Genomic DNA, 17262 nt, shown 5'->3' on the forward strand with positions numbered 1-17262 from the left:
TTAAGCATGTTTTAAGTATACATTTCTGATCTATATTCACATTGCGCATGTATAGAAACTCATTGCTGATATAGCCGAGTAGGCGATAATTAAGCTATCCCTTTTTACCAATACATCCTATTAGTAGTTGGTGTATAAGTTATCCAGGCGCTGAGAGATATATGTTGCATGTTTATCGCTTTTAAAATATGCCCACTTGTTGCTCTTGATAAGCATTTACCTTACTATCGTCATTACTGTATGAATCTAAGAACGGAAAAGAAATCCAAACGCCTTTTGGGAAAAATATATGAGAAAAATGAAAGTCTCCCTCAACCGGAGGTGCAAGCAACTCAAAAATAAATCCTCTTGCCCTCGACAACCAAGAGGCTTGAGTGTCTAAGAATTCTTCGTACCCTCGACAACTAAGAGGCTCGAGTGTCTAAATCCTCCCATCCTTGATAGAATAGGAGTGTCTAAAATCCTCTTGTTCTCACTCTTTGAGACTCGAATATATAAATCCTTCAACTCTCGATAAGAAGCGGGAGTGCCTGAGAAATCCTCTTGATCCCACTCTTTGAGACTCGAGTGTCTAAATCCTCTTGTTCTCACTCTTTGAGACTCGAGTGTCTAAATTCTTCCACTCTCGATAAGAGGCGGCAGTGTCTGAGAAATCCTCTTGCTCTCACTCTTTGAGACTCGAGTATCTATATCCTCCCACACTCGATAAAGAGGCGGGAGTTTCAAAGAAACCTTTTTGTTCTCACTCTTTGAGACTCGAAATACCTACGAATTTCCTCACCTCTGATAGAGGTCGGAAATTCTTGAAAAGCAAAGAACGGGACTTACGCCCTTGAGAAAAAGATAAAGAAAGGGTAGAAACCCTTTCGTCTCTAAAAGCGGCTCTTAAACCCTCAGAAGTGGCTCTTAATCCCTTAAAAGCATCTCTTGCGCCTTTGGGGGGAAAAAAAAAACCTTACACTCACTTCTCAAGCCTTGTATGGTTAAATCCTCTCATCCTTGACAAAGGGGAGGGCCTAAAAACCCTCTAGCGCCTACTGCATCAGGCCTGACTGACTAAAGAGGGAACATCCCACTTCCATAGACGTGGCCCTAGCGCCATTGTTCTGGCCTCTAAAGGCAAAACCTTTAAAAAAAAAAGGGAAGGAACACTTTTGCTCCCATAGACGCGCCTCTAGAGCGATCTTCTTAGCCTCCGAATGCAAGTCAAAAAGGGGAAGGAGCACTTTGGTTCCCATAGACGCGCCTCTAGAGCCATCTTCGTAGCCTCGTGAAGGTAATTAAAAAAAATGGGAAGGAACACCTTGGTTCCCATTATCGCGCCTCTAGCGCCATCTTCTTAGCCTCTGAAGACAAGTTAAAAATAAATAGGGTAGAAACCCTCCATCTCCAAATGTGGCTCTTAAGCCTTTGGCAAAAAAGGGGGGAGAAAATGTGGCGTTTAAATCCTTTGAAAACGGCTCTTAAGCCTTTGATAAAAGAAAAAAGAAAGATGAAGAAGAAGCGGGTCTCAAGCCCTTGGTAAAAATGAATAGGCCAGAAACCCTTCAATCCAAAAGCGGTTCTCAAACCTTCGACAAAAAAGAAAGGAAAGAAAAGGCGACATCTCTTCAAAGCGGATCTTAAACATCCGTCTCCAAAGCGGCTCTCAAACCTTTGATATATTAAAAGAAAAAAGCCTTTGACGAAAAAGAGATGGTAGAAAACTTCCGTCTCCAATGCGTCTCTCAAGCCTTTGATAAAAAATAATAATAATAGGAAAGCGCCTTTGGCAAAAAAGAGAAAGGATAGAAAACTTTCGTCTCCAAGGCGTTTCTCAAGCCTTTGATAAAAAAATAATAAAAAAATAATAATAATAAATAAAAATAAAGAAAGAAGCAGAAAGCGCCTTTGACGAAAAAGAAAAAATGTAGAAGCATTGTCTCCCCTTTGACAAAAAATAGAGAAATAACAAATAAGAAGAAGCGGTTCTTACGCCTTTGACAAAAAGAAAAGAAAGGGAGAAAACCTTTCATCCCTAAAAAGATGCCCTTAAGCCTTAAAGAGAGAAGACGAACAAAACGACTCTCCAACCTAAGAAGCGGCTCCTATGCCATGACTTTCGCCTCTAAGGCGAGGAGGGGACAAACATTGTCCTTTATAAGAAACGACCCCTACGCCATGACATCGGATCAAAGGCCAAGTCTAAAAGAAAGATAAAGGATAAAAACCCTTTCGCCTCTAAGAAGAGGCTCTCAATCCTTGACAAAAAAACGAGAAAGAAAGAAGATGACAACTTTCAAGCCTATAAAAAAACAATAAAAAAAAACAATAAAATAATAATAATAAAGAAGAAGAAGAAGCGGCTCTTAAGCCTTTCAAAGGGGCTCTTAAGCCCCAAAAGCGGCTTTTACGCTCTCGATAATAAATAAATAAAGAAGAAGCGGCTCTTAAACACTTTGACAAAAACTAAAGAACAAGAAAGCGACTATGAAAGAAATGAAAAAATGAATGAGCAAGGCTATTCGACCTCTGAACAAATAATGCATTCGCATGTACAAGTCATATTCGACATTGTAATATGCTTGGGATAATAAGCAGGGATGTCTGCAGTAAGACACATTTAAAAAACAATGAAGCTGGCAATCCCACATGAACAATAAATTACTAGAAAAATCACATTTGGTAGAATAAGTCCGCTCTTATCCTTCGACCGCCGACTAGGAAATTTGCAAGAAAAATGCAAATTCAAAAGAGATTAAACCAGGGGACTTGTAGGAAGAGAGAAAGTCCAAGAGACGTCGAGAAGAGGGCGAGTCGAAGATACACCACACAAGGGGACTCACAAGAAGAAATCAAGAACAAGAGAATCCGAGAAGAGGGCGATAGAGTCGAAGATACATCGCACAAGGGGACTTGCAGGGAGAGAGCAAGTCTAAGAGACGCCGAGAAGAGGGCGAGTCAAAGAGACACCATACTAGAGGACTTGCAAGAATTTAGAAACTCCCAGCGGTTCTAAATCAAGACTACGAGACTTGTATCGAGCGCACAAGTCAAAAATCACTAATAGGCAAGGGGACTTGCAGCAAGCGTACAAGTCGGAAACCATCAAATAGACAAGGGGACTTGCAAGAAAACGCACAAACCCCTGGCAAGAGGCGAATGTGACTGACAAGGGGACTTGCAGCAAGCATGCAAGTCGAAACCATCCAATCTTGAAGAGAATGAGACTTGCGGGAATATTCAAGTCTCAAGATGAAGGCGCCAGAAGAAGCGCGCAGTGACAAAAAAGCCGAGGAAGCGGATGATAGACTGTTGAGAATACTAACGCCTTGCCCAAACAGCCAGGGGACTTAATGTAGATACCTGGAAAATGCCAAAGTAGAATGTCAGTCTCCCCATATCCAAGAAGAGATGTTAGAGAGTATTCCCTCCAAGACTGAGGAAGTCTCCCCATATCCTAGAGAAAGCGCTACATATCACCCCTTCCCTGTTGACAGGCACGTGCACAGTCCAAGTCACGTGGGTTCATAAAGAAGAATCTAAGGTACACTTGTACTGCTGTAGGGACAGATGTAAGATAAGAAAATATAGGAAAGGATACGTGTTTGACATTCTCATTTCAAGAAATGTCTATAAATAATATCCTCTCTCAACTAAGAGACTCAGAGTTAACTTCTTGTGGCTAACCATGTACTGCTTTCTAGAGTAAGCTTCTGACTCTACTATGATATTTGTACCTAATACACTACGTATTTATGAAGAGTAAATTCATCTTCACAAATACGATTGTATTAGCTTTGTCCACAAGATAAGAAACAAGAAATCAAATATATATATATATACACACGAAGAAAAAAGAAAAAACTAGGTTTACATAAGATTAGTATAAAATCGGTCAAAAAAGAAATCTTCAAAACCGTAAATTACATAACGATGCAAACAAGAATCACTAACTATCCACAAAATACATGCTTAACCCACACCATCAGTATAACGGATGGAAATTATGATGACGGACAATCAGAAATTTCATGCCCAAAAATTTATACGAAAATTTATAACAATATAATTTGAAATCGCTCAATGCAAAAATATATCCAGATGATCAAATCAATTAAACACTGAAATTCCCCGTTAATAAAGTACCTAGTGATGGTTTGTGGTTGCGACCCGAGTCTGAAAATGGCGGCCTATGAAGATTTCTGGAGAGAGCGGTGTTATATAGTGATGAATGAGGGTCCGGATTTCTTCGATTAGAGTACCGTCCAGCTTTTAACCACTCGTTTTAGGGTAGTCCTATAAAGTAAGAGTTATTCAATGTTGACCCTTCCCTCACTCACACGAATGGAGCCACGGTCAATCTAGGGAGGAGCTGCTATGCTCACCGCAGTTTTTCCCGAGTAATGACCCGAAAGGGGATCCAACGTCATTTGGGGTGCTATTATAGCATTGGGATGGGCGCAAGCAAAATTGGGTCCCACTGTTTCTATCTGTCGGGATAAACAGTCGGGATAAATGATCGGTGGTTTAGCATTTTCGGTCAATCTACCATTTTTATTAAAACTTTTGTATGGATGGAAACCAGCACACTCTATACTTCCCAATAGTACGAGAGTTGCTGCTAAAATCCCAAGTATAAACACTACTCGTACCTTGTGTAATGAAGGTGAAAATCTCTCACTCATCTGTTTCTTCAATGCAATTTCGCAACTCAGGTATGGATGTATGTAAATTTTGATATGGACTATATAACTAAATAACTAATGATACTAACACTTTCCATGAATGGTTGAATTCTTGGTTTGATAATCCTGATAGAGGAGGTTATGACATGGACTGGCAGGTGTTCTGTAGCATAATAACTTGACATATATGGAAAGTTAGATGCAATATGGTTTTTAGGAAAGAAAAACAAAATAGTTCTGAAACAACAAGGAATGTAGTAAAGTACATAAATAGTTTTATAAATCTGAGTAAATCTGATTATGACTTAATGCAAACCTTGTATTACAATCCTATGAATGATGAAGCTTTGGTAATTACTATTCATCCACCTGAAGAGGGTATATGATCATGGTTGTCAGGATCAATGTGGTTACATAAATGCTTGATTTGGATCCAGTTCCGGAGTTGGACTAACTTTATGTGATTTTACAGGAAATACTATTGAAGATAGGGGAATGTTTGCAAATTGTACTACCATGGAACAATTAGAAGTGGTATTTGAAAACGCGATCACCCAATTTTTTGTTCGATAATTTGTATGGACTACACTCCAATACAATTCTGAGAGCACCAACTGAGCTCAATCAAAATACATACTATTAAAGAGCTTTATCTATTTCTCAATGCAATCAGTAAATCTAACAGATAGAAATTCGTGAATCTGATTGTTATGAGAATAACTCGCATGGTACCAAAGACCAATATCCGAGAGTCAATCAAGTCACTATCCAACAAACAAAGGTTGGATTATTAACTATGATTGAACTAATGCACAACCTGTGATATTTCAATTATATAAGAAAAATATATTGTGGAAAATAAATAACACAGACACCGGAAATTTTGTTAACGAGGAAACCGTAAATGCAGAAAAACCTCGGGACCTAGTCCATACTTGAACACCATATTGTATTAAGCCGCTACAGATACTAGCCTACTACAAGTTAACTTCGGACTGGAATGTAGTTGAGCCCTACCAAGTCTCACACTGATTAAGGTACAGTCACATTCTTTACGCCTCTTGAATCTCGCAAGACCCTGAGAACTTGATTCCCTTAACTGATCTCACTCACAACTAAGAGTTGCTACGACCCAAAGTCGACGACTTATAAACAAATCCGTCTCCCACATATATATATATATATATGTATATATTTTGTTTGTTCCGTCTTTTGATTCAAGATCAAGGTGAACAGGAACCAACTAATAATCTGGTCTTACAATACCGAGTGCAACCTAGAATATTAGTCACCTCACAATAACTTAACAAAATAGATAAAACAGGTTATTACGGAACCACAAAGTCTGAGACGAAGAACTTTGTGATTTCTTGTATCTTACCTATCGGAAATAAATCTCGAGAAAACCTTAGAGAAGATAAAACTCAACACAATAGTAAACGTAAGATCAAGATACACAACTACAGAGTAAAATAGTTGGACCTGGATTCACGAATATCAAATGAAGTCTTCAAGTTGTTAACCCTAAAATGATTTATCATAGAAGCTGAAAACCTAGGTTAATGGAGAATCGACTCTAGTATACAATTCGGACACACATAAGTGTCGGGATTAGGTTTACCAGTTGTTAGAGGCTCTCCTTATATAGTATTCAAATCAGGGACAATCAAAGCTAAGATATTTTTTTAACAAAGCAATTAATATTCACCGTTAGATGAACTACTAATTTAAGATTCAAGCTAAGTTTGCTTAGAAAACAAGCAATCAATCTCCACCGTTAGATGGTATTATCTTGATATACACACAAATGAAATATACATGTATTTAGATGTGGGTAACCGTACCTAAACGTGTATAACAAATTGGCTCAATAACAGTTAACCGAAGTTAACCATATGAACACTTTCAACTTAGCCATATTCATCAAACACTTCTAGATCAAATATGATGATCAATCAAATATGATAGATAATCAAATGAATCTAAATTAAATTTAAAAGAGTTGTTCAAATGTTCACTACCACATAGAAATATCTCGGTCTGTCAAAGTAAATTGGTCGGGCAAATCTTTCTTAACAACACTGAAGTATAAAGTTGTTGGAGCTTTCATGGAGTGGGGGGCAGCGTCATCAATGTTGAAAGTGGATGTTGAAAGACGACATACCTGCATAAAACTCTATAAGGCCTGTTGGTACGTCCGACTGGGTGTAGACGTAACAATACTATCTAGAATGACGTCTTGCAAAGGCTTTGTCTGGAGGAAGGACACAAGATAGCAATAATTATTTGTATCGGCCATTGTATATACACCTAAACCTCCGTCCTTGATAGGTAGAGATGTCACACGCTATTGCAGACGGTCGTAACCGCAACCATCTCATGTTTTTATTTGGCGTAGGTGTTGGAAGAGATGGAGATCAAAGTGCGTCTTTGCCTGATGTAGAGCTGAAGGGGTGGTGGTGCGCATGGTGAAGTAGAGCCGCGAAATTCCCACACAATTACGGAGCAGTAACAACTCGCTCTATGGGTCTTCTAATTTTTGAATGGCTTGCATCAGGTGGATAGTTTTGTTAACCCGATGCATGACTATATCACTGCAGATCAGTACTCACCGGACCCCCTAATAATTTTACCCCTGTAGATGGCTTACCAATGCTGCTAGGAAATACACCAACCATCATAGTGCGAGGATCGGGTGAAGGCCACAAGATTTCAGTTTTGTTGATGTTCAAGAACAGCCCTCGGTCTTTCCCTTCATCTTGGATAATTCGCAGTGCCTTCAAACCTTTTAATGTATCACCGATGAGGGTACCATCATCCAAGTACCAAGCATTCAGGTTGAGAGAACAACTAGATGTTATTTTGAGAATCACAGGGTGTAAGGTCAATGCAAAGAGCAGGGGGCCATGCGGATCTCCCTGTTGCACCCCTTAGGAGGAAGAAAGCACATGATCTCTGTAATAAAGCCTCGCTGGTTTGGCATAACATAGTTCGACCCATCTAGAGATGGTCGGGCACCTAAGCCAAACTTTTCTGATTAAGACAGACCTATCAACTAGATTGAAAGCGTTTGTAAAATCTATCAACATCATTGTCAGGTCATTATGTGTACCTTTAAGTTCCACAAACCTGTTGACAGAGTGTAATACACCTTCTGCACCACCCGGTATACCTACGCCAAACTTATAATCACCTTGATAAGCAGTCATTTCCTTGCAAACTGAAGTAGCTGCGATTTTAGAGACCAAACATCGCCAAATTGTGCCCACGGTGATGGGTCGGAGACCTCTACATGTCTTTAGGAGAGGATTTAACGGCGCACTGGCGAGAAATTCTCCTAAAGTTGTAGGGAATTTTCCAGCCAATAAAAGATTGACCATCCCGGTAATGGATGTCAGCAGGTCTTCTGAAATGGCCGCGACAGAACCATTGATAGAGTTTAGCAAGCGCTGATCTCTATGCCCATCTCTACCGCATGAGGTTCCCTTTGGGAAGCTCTTTATTGCGTCTAACACAAAATTTGTGTTGACAGATATAACAGCAACTTCGACGTTGTCTAATGGGATAATAGGGTGCGGTTTTGGTGGGTGTTTCAGCGTCAACTCAGATAAGGTAGCAGCAGTTGCCAGAGCAATACCGTTAGAGGAGAGGACCCTGATGGCAGCAATATATTGTTTGTAGCTAAGTTTCTTGCGACAAACTGAAATGTTGGTGTTGTCAGACTTTTGTTCCTGGGTTGTTTAGAGGATTGTGTTTGGCTGGACATTTCTAGAAGCTTGTTGACCAGTGAATACATCTTGAAGGATCTTTCCACTTTAATAACGCCTGGTTTACGCATGCTATTTTAAAGTCTCTTCCTTGTACCGGATTTTTCCTCTAAAGTGCACTTGGGTGTATATAAATTTAGGGTACGTACCGGAAAGAGGAGTAATTATATCTAGGCTGTTAAGTCCATTGGATGTGATAGAACATTATCTAGTGAAGATTTTAAAGTTTGGGAGAAGTTGAGTCTACTTGGAGCAGGTATGCTTACAATTGTGGTGATCTGAATCTGGAATACCCTGTTGAGCAAATCAAGAGATAAGCATACAGTAGGGTCTTCAACTTCTGGAACTTCAGGCACAATGTTGTCGCCAACTGGTTTTTCAATCCCGTGTATTAGAAAGTCAGCAGATCTTCCATTCAGGGGTCCTGCGAGAATGTCTCCTTCATGGCCTCTTCATGGTTTTTTACAGGCTTGCAAATGCATGCACTTGCTGCATAACCACATCTTTAATATTTTTTTTTATTACTGACAAATTAAATGAAATGGTATATAAAATAGTTTGAAATTAATAAATAATAATATTTAAAGAATAAAATATAAGAAACAAAAAATTGATTATATATAAATTTAAGGGTAATTTTTGTCATTTATAAAATAAAATAGGGTCAAAAAAGATAAATCAAGAATTAGATTTAGATGAGACCAAAGCTTATGCTTTTGTACCTTTTAAAAGCTCCTCTTCCCCAGCTTTTAAAAGTTGAGGAATTCAGGAAGTGCTTTGGATAAAGAGCACCTTGATTTTTTTTTACCGAACACTAATTCAAAAATTATTGACATATATATGTTTTGAAAGTGCTTTTGGAAAGAAAAAAAGAAGGTTTTTGAGTTTTTCTCCCGTTCAAATTAGTGATTGAGTTTTCCCCTAACTTATTAATAGTAGTAGTTTTACCCCTAAACAAACATTTCGGACAAAAAAAACCCTTTTATCTTCGTTAGTTTCATACGGAAAATGATAGCTTCCCAAACCAAAATAAAAGAGAGAAATATTAATCCGTGATCTTGGTTATCTTAATTATTTTTTAAGCATTCCTTATTTATATTCTAATCAACCCAGTTCCCAATACGATTAGTAGTATTTCCGCGTTTAATTGAGGCATTTCCATTTTACAGCGTCAAATAACGCTTATCTCTTTATTAGGATCCATAATGACTACTACGATGAGGTATATATGATATATATACTCAGTTTGGAGAACTTTTGTTTTTACTTTTATGCTAAACTTTTGATATAATCAACTATTATCTTCATATATACTTGTATATCGATCTCTGATCTTTATAGTGTGTATACAACTATGAATTACAGAAATTATAACTTGGACGAAGTTTTCATATGGTTATGTTTTCGTGGATAACAATAGGTTTAAAATAAAAGAAGGAAAAATGAACATATTTTGGGCAGGACCTAAGTTAATCTATGCAATAGAATTCCCAAATGAAAAAGGAAGTGTTTTTTTTTGTCCAAAATATCAACTTAGGAAGCAAGGTTACTACTATAAATAAGTTAGGGGTAAAGCAAAATCACTATTTTGTTTAGGTAGTAAACTCAAAAACCCAAAAAAGGGGGTAAAGCACAATCAATATTTCCCCCTATTCAAATTAGTGATTGGTCTTTCTCGCTAACTTATTAATAATAGTAGCTTTATCCCCTAAACAAACATTTCGGGAAAAAAAACCCGATAGCTTCCCCAACCACAATAAAACAGAGAAAAGTTAATTCGTGATCTTGATTATCTTAATTATTTTTTTAAGCATTCCTTATTTATATTCTAATCATCCCAATTCCCAATACGATTAGTAGTATTATCGCGTTTAATTGAGGCATTTCCATTTTACAACATCAAATGATGCTTATCTCTTTATTAGGATCTGTGATGACTACTACGATGAACTATACACTACATATATGCTAAGTTTGGAGAACTTTTATTTCACTTTATGCTAAACTTTTGATATAATCAACTATCATCTTCATATATACTTATATATCGATCTCTGATCTTTATAGTGTGTATACAACTATGAATTACAAAAACTATAACTAGAAAGAAGTTTTCATATGGTTATGTTTCCGTGCCTAGAAATAGGTAAAAAATAAAGGAAGGAAATATGGATATATTTTGGGCAGAACCTATGCAATAAACTGAATTTCCAAATGAAATAAGAAGGTTTGTTTTCTCTCCAAAATATCAACGTAGGGGGCAAGGTTACTACTATTAATAAGTTAGGGGGACCCACCCCCACCCTTAAAAAAAAAAAAAAAAAAAAAAAAAAACACAGCCTTAGTTTTTCCAGGTCCCTCGCCAAACTTGTTGTTACTTATAGTTTTTTCATGTCCTTCGCCAAACTTGGGGGTAATGCTAGTAATCTTGAGTTCTGAAGATGTTGAACCTTCTAAAGAATGAGAAGAATCAGAATAATCGCACATACCAAAATCATCAGATTTTCTATCCCATTCAGCATAATTTTCAATGTTATCAGCATCACTCAATTCCAATTCAGAAAAAGTAACGGAATAGGTGGAAGGATATTGGTTCGGTCGATAAATAAATTCTTCACCTTCGCTTTCTTCATAATCACCTTCAACTTCTTTAGAAATATTCATCTCTAGAAAGGCAATGCTTCGAAAATTTGGAACCCTAGTTTGTTTGAAGAGGGCGGAAAAGGAAAGAACCTGTCGCAGTATGCCATACTTACCATATTAATCCCATAACAATGGATGCTATATGATAGAATAAAAAAAGGCACTCAGAATCAGCACACTATTGTTTTCAGGAAACAAAAATTAATAAATTCTGAAAAGTAGGAATATTAAAGTTATTATCTATCACTGCCAAATATTCAATTACTTGTACCCAACGAACACATGAAGAACCGTAGAAGGCATATGTATTTCAAAAGTTTTGTCATTAAAATTGATAAAAGGAAGATATTGTTAGAGAGAATGCTCGGTTGAACCCCCACTCATTGATATGGAAAGTATGTTATCAAATTTAGATGCCAAAACTATTTCTCGATTTATAACCTACTTAAGTTAGCTTCGGTATAAATTAAATTAGGTAGTAAACTCTTAGGTTCATCCAAGTTAACTTCATCAAAGGTTAGTAAAAAGGATTGATTTATTTTTTCCAGACTGTTTTCCATTCTATCTATCTATCATAGCAAAATCAAATACTTTAGTAAATAATCGAATAGCAAAAACATGGTTCTTATCATAGACTAGATGTTTGGCTAAATTTTAGTGAAGTTTCGATTTCAAGTTCATGTTTGTCGCTTTTTTGAAACTAACATCAAGTAAATATTCTCTCATGAGTTTCGAATGTATAGGTTCACAAGTCTATTTAAGAAGCTTATTTGAAATTTGAAATTTATACATATTAGATTGCGAAACTATGTTTTAAGTTCGCAAACCTTGAAGAGAAAGAAATTTTCCTGCACTCGGCTTGGTTTGAGTTCGCGAATCTAGTAGAGAGAGAAAGATTCCCGAACCCAAACTTACTTAAGTTCGCGAACCTAGTTTTTGAGTTTGCGAACCTTGATTAGAAAAGATTCTCCTGACACTTTTCTAATTGAGTTCATTAACCTAAAATCTTAGGTTCGTAAATCTAGAGGTACAAATGTCCAAAAACTTGTTTCGACAATCGTTGTACTTTCTGTAACACTTGCAATTTTAGTATGCCGCATGCTCAAAGATGCGTCATTTGAATGAGATGAAGCGTTATCTCAAGATAATGTTGCGTGCTAAGAGGAATATTGGCCAAGGGACAATATCGCACCATCATGGTGCATTATGCAGATTACATTGGCCAAGAGTTAATGTCGCATTATCATGTGCATCACGTCAGTGGTGGGTGCCCGATGAAAATGTTGTACCATCATGGTGCATCACTCATAGTGGGAGACTGGTCGAGAGCAATGTTGCACCATGATGGCGCATCATTCAAGTTAGTGATCAGGCCAAAACTGGATTTTGCACCACCATGGCGCATTACTCAGGATGCATAGCAAAATGACCATGAATAGTGAAGCAAGCATGTCCATTGGTCCCCAAATTTTAGTTGTAAAAATATCTGTAAGATATATATAGGGAGGGGTAGTTGGTTTAAGGTGCATATAGCGTAGATGCATTAGTAAGATTCAAAGCTTAAACGGTAAATCCTATATGATGTGAAAGCATCATTATGGCGCGTTACCTACTCGAGAGAGCTTTCTGATGCTTAGACATCATTGTTGTGGCGTTGAGAAACTAAGGATGCACCACCATGGTGCAAAATGAAGAAAAGGCCAATTATGCATATTCTTGCTTATCATTTGCAAAAGGCCATTTAAGCGGACTAGGTTATGCTTGTACTTTGGCCTTGCAATACAAGATGGATTTATGTGCTTGTCCCGAAGACTTATGAGTTCAACCTGTGCTTCATCCCTTCTTCGTAGGGTACGTTGACAGCCGCAATTAGTTGCAACATTAGTGGTCCAGCATTTTGTCGATCATATCATCTAATTGGAGATATGGTTGCGATATTTTGGTAACTCGTATCATCTGGCTCGGTATTGCGATGAAAGATATGATTGTTTCCATGCTTGATGGGAGTAGTAACATTCCTTGGATGCTCATGAACCTGACTGATATACCCTTGGCTCGAGCAAGACCAGTGCTGCTTTTTGCTCAATGCTAAAACGAAGTAAGGAAGCGAAAATAAGCTTGCAATGGTCTATGCGCAAGTCCAGGCATACATTTTGCCTGGACGGTACTCGGAAGTCGGTGATGCATACCAAGATGATCAACACCAGTCTTTAACGCATTACACCCTTCGTAGAACAATGGTAAGTTGGAAAGATGAGAAGCTAAGTATGGAAAAACACTTAAGGTAACATGCTTGCGAAGCATGCTTGCAAAGGCAAATGGACGTGCATTTTCTTGGTGTAACCCCTGAGTTCTTCCTATGGTGGTACCCTATTAAAAAACAAGCCCTACATCTCAATCTCAATTAAAATAACCGATTCATCCAATTCTTGATGGATTGATCTCTTATTTACTAAAAACTCGCTAAGAGCATAAAGTTTATCTCTGCCCATGAAAATACGTCAAATAAACACAAAAACTACATTTTTCTTGTTCCTCTTAATTGCTTTGATACGCATCACAAAGTACTTTTGATCTAAATGGATGACCTCGGTAAACTTTGTTCAGTTACGAGAAAGAGATCTTGATTTCAAATAATTGATACTAGATGTGTTGGTCTTTTCTAGTTTTGATAACTTTTGTTTATATACTTTTTTTCTATTAATTGTAACATCAAACTAATAATGAGAATTTTCTCCATGAATTGCTCAACTACCACGATCGTAACGATGTCACAACTTCTGGGAATCCCCACTGTTTCGATGGCGATACATGGAGCATGTTTATGGTGGTTAGAACAACAACATACAATAGACAAAAATCTGACTCACAAAACCTAGTCAATTTCATCACCAAAAAGAATCAAGACACAATGGTGTTTGTGGCATATGATCAGAATAAAAGACCTATTGCAATTCATTCGGCATCATACAATGCACTACATCTATAGAGAGGCCAACTAGAGGGCGGATGCACTAGCAAATCATGCAAAGTCACCGAGAATTTTTTGAAACCACCTTTAGGGAATATATATAAATATGTACGCGCTTTTTAAGACAGTATGTAATTGATGACTCCATGGATGTGAGGGTAACGTACTCACGCGTTATTTCTTTTTAGTTTAAATTAATATAATATGTTTATTAAAATAGTGGGACTTTGTTAAAATATGATCATCTGCCAATGGTATTCATCATATTTTAAATGGACTTACTGAGAAGGAGATACTTAAATTAGTTTAAAGAGAATTGCTAAATATGGTGCATTCTAATATCCTTATATAAAAATGTACAAAAATAAAAATAATGACTAAATGAAATTGAAAAGTAGTACGCACTGGTTACAAAATAAATAGCTTTCGATGACAGCTAAAAAGTATGACTATCAACAAGTATAATGGCAGACAGTATATCCCACCACTGCTTGCATGAAGGAAAAAAAATATTAAAATTTATGGGCGTCAACAAATTAAGGCTCTAGGCAACAGCCTAGCTGGCCTAGTCCATAAGACGGCTCTGAATCGTCACAGAATGGCAACCCGTGTTAGTAAAAAGTTGAACAGACCGGCTGAGTTGAAGGTACTTGTGGAAGAGGCTAGGGACTTTCTTTCTTATCCTCGGTAAGGAGATCACTGATGGGGAGCAGATGAACACCCCTCAAACCTCTATTCTCTCCTCTTTCTTACTCCCTCCGTCCCTAATTAGATGACCTATACCATAAATAAGTGGAGTGATAGATTAGTATTATTATAAGAAATATGTAAAATTTGATAGCCATATTTATATTCATTGGATAGGTGTTTTAATATGCTTTCCGATGATATAAAGTTTACGAAAATCCTTTGTATAGTTTGAGAAATAAATCATTTCTAAATTTACTAGTAAATTTTAACTAGATCATCTAATTAGGGACAGAGATAGTATTTTCTTAGTTTTTTTTATGGTTGAGAGAACATTGGCTTACAAACACCTGTAGTTATTTATGTTTAGGTCGGATCCGTAAGTTGTTCATTCTGTTCTTTTTTTTTTTTTGCAATTTTGAGCTCACATCATATCTGAAATTAAACATTAGCAACAAATACTTAATACTTAATACTTAAAGCAGCCTCAAAAATGCTTATTGCATAGGGTTTACCTCTGGTTCGAGTGCAATACAACACTATTACAATATGAACAGCTCAAGACAAAGATATTTAATATACAAGTACAGATTTCGTCGCCCACATGGCTTGAAGATTAGATTTTGCAAGAAGAGAAGACAGTAAAAACAACTTGGGCCATATTTCAAGTCCTGTTTAAACATTTTACAGAAACTTAAATGACCGCTGAAGACTCTAAGTATGCATCTATGTAATCTTTAAGCTTTGGTTTTGACATTGCACCTTCTCTTCGGCTTTCTGGAACTTCCTTCCCATTTTTGAAGATGATTAAACCCGGCAATCCATAAACTTTGTACTCTTCAATCAGCTGAGGGTTCGAATCATGGTTAATCTTCACGACCTTTAATCTGTCTTCATATTCCTGCGAAGTCGAAACACATCCCATTGCAGGAATATGAAAATTAGAAAAGCTACCAAAGAAGTTATGCATCTAATCTATGGCTAATATCATCCATCAGTAATACGTTCCATGACATGCTACTAACTAGATCAGGATTCAAATGAAACTAGTATCTGGTAGTTAAAGCAAAAAGGATGGGTCAAGAAAACATAGCAAAACGAAGTATAGCTAAGCAAAAACTTAGTAACAGAGCATTACGTCGTTTTAAGGAACCAACAACTGCCTGAAAACTCATCCTCTCTATTTCCTGGACAAACTTTTCCACTCTCCTATTGTGTGTCTAAATGTGTAAACCTATAGGGATCTGGTATTTATTACGAGTCTTTCTTGAGTGATCAATTACTTAAGCATGGCAGGCTTGTTCTCGATCTCCTTATAAAATTAAAGGCTCACTTGGTATACCAAAAGAATTTGCACTATACAACATGCCTTCATTTCGTCCAAGGTGATATGATACTTTTATTGCAACTTGTATTTTGAATTGAGAGGCTAAAGAGTCAGGGGTAGTTTAACAATTTGACTAAGCCTTTTCTCGATATTTTGGGTACTACAGTCTAGTGGTTTCAGCAACTACAACTACATAAGCCTTGAGTGATGTATAATTTATTATGAAGGGAAAAACAGCTACAAAGTTGTCGTATGGGTGATGTGCTTAAATGTCCATTCAATATCCAACACTAGTTACTTGTTTAACACTAGCATTGAATCCACCAGTTGAACTTGCGCATTAGCGCGCAACTGAGCTGATGTAAGGAGTTTTCCTTTTCCCACTCCAAAAGAGCTGTCCTTCGGTTGCTATTTGTAAAATTAAATTTCACCACAAGCCTCTCATTTAAGTGATTATTCACTTCTAACACACATCCTATTGGATATTTTTCCACCAACCACATATTTACTGTTGAACTACATGTAAGTCAGTTTTCTTCTGTAGTTTTCTTTCAAAAGATCTATGCAAGGTTTCCAATTCATTCAGAATCAATACTAAGAATCCAAGGAGAAAGTCGAAATTCGAAACAAAACCCAAACGAATTTAACAAGAGCGGTAGAGTATACAGACCTCAGAAGCCCAATCAATAATTTTAGTCATCAATCGACATGGTCCACACCAATCAGCAACAAACTCAACAAGCACAGGAATTTCAGACTTCAAAACAATGTCAGTAAACTGAGTTTGATCAATCTCAGTTACTCCACAACTCACTGCACTTCTTCTGAATCGGACCCCTAGTTTTGGTTGACTCTGAGATTGAAACAAAGCCCTTTTCTTAGAATAAGAAGATAAATTAATCAAGCAATTGGTTTTCTTCTGTACATTAAATTTGGAAGTGATTCTTTTACAAACAGATGAAGCAGCAGCAGCAGAAGAAGAAGCAGGGATTAATAGTTGAAATGAGGTTGTTGGATTTGAATTGATCGTCACCATTATCAAACTCCCTACGAAGAGAGAATGAAAGTGTTCAAATTTAGGGTTTGGGTTTTGATGAAAGGAAAATGAAATTTTTTAAATTATCTCTTCAAAAATTTTCGTGAGTGAAAAAAGAAAAGAAACGGGAAATTGGTTATTTGTGGTTTTCGCTTGTAGTGAGA

General features: G+C 37.1%; 1 protein-coding gene across 1 annotated transcript; it reads right to left on the bottom strand.

Annotated features, from left to right (window-relative positions):
* Nucleotides 1-15194: 15194 nt before the first annotated feature.
* LOC113299586 (thioredoxin X, chloroplastic-like) lies at nt 15195-17262 on the bottom strand. The gene is made up of 2 exons (XM_026548635.1): nt 16733-17262; nt 15195-15636 (listed from the first exon to the last, which is right to left on the bottom strand). The coding sequence occupies exons 1-2, from the start codon at nt 17096-17098 to the stop codon at nt 15430-15432; spliced, it is 573 nt and encodes a 190-aa protein (XP_026404420.1). The 5' UTR covers nt 17099-17262; the 3' UTR covers nt 15195-15429.

The sequence above is a fragment of the Papaver somniferum genome, chromosome 7, assembly GCF_003573695.1.
Source record: "Papaver somniferum cultivar HN1 chromosome 7, ASM357369v1, whole genome shotgun sequence".
Lineage (NCBI taxonomy): Eukaryota > Viridiplantae > Streptophyta > Magnoliopsida > Ranunculales > Papaveraceae > Papaver > Papaver somniferum.

What these genes read in the sequence shown, in the direction of transcription:
- LOC113299586 (XM_026548635.1), bottom strand. Translation starts at nt 17,098, where the DNA reads ATGGTGACGATCAATTCAAATCCAACAACCTCATTTCAACTATTAATC. An exon ending in TTATTGATTGGGCTTCTGAG is followed by an intron (nt 15,637 to 16,732) that starts GTCTGTATACTC and finishes TCGACTTCGCAG; the next exon opens with GAATATGAAGACAGATTAAA.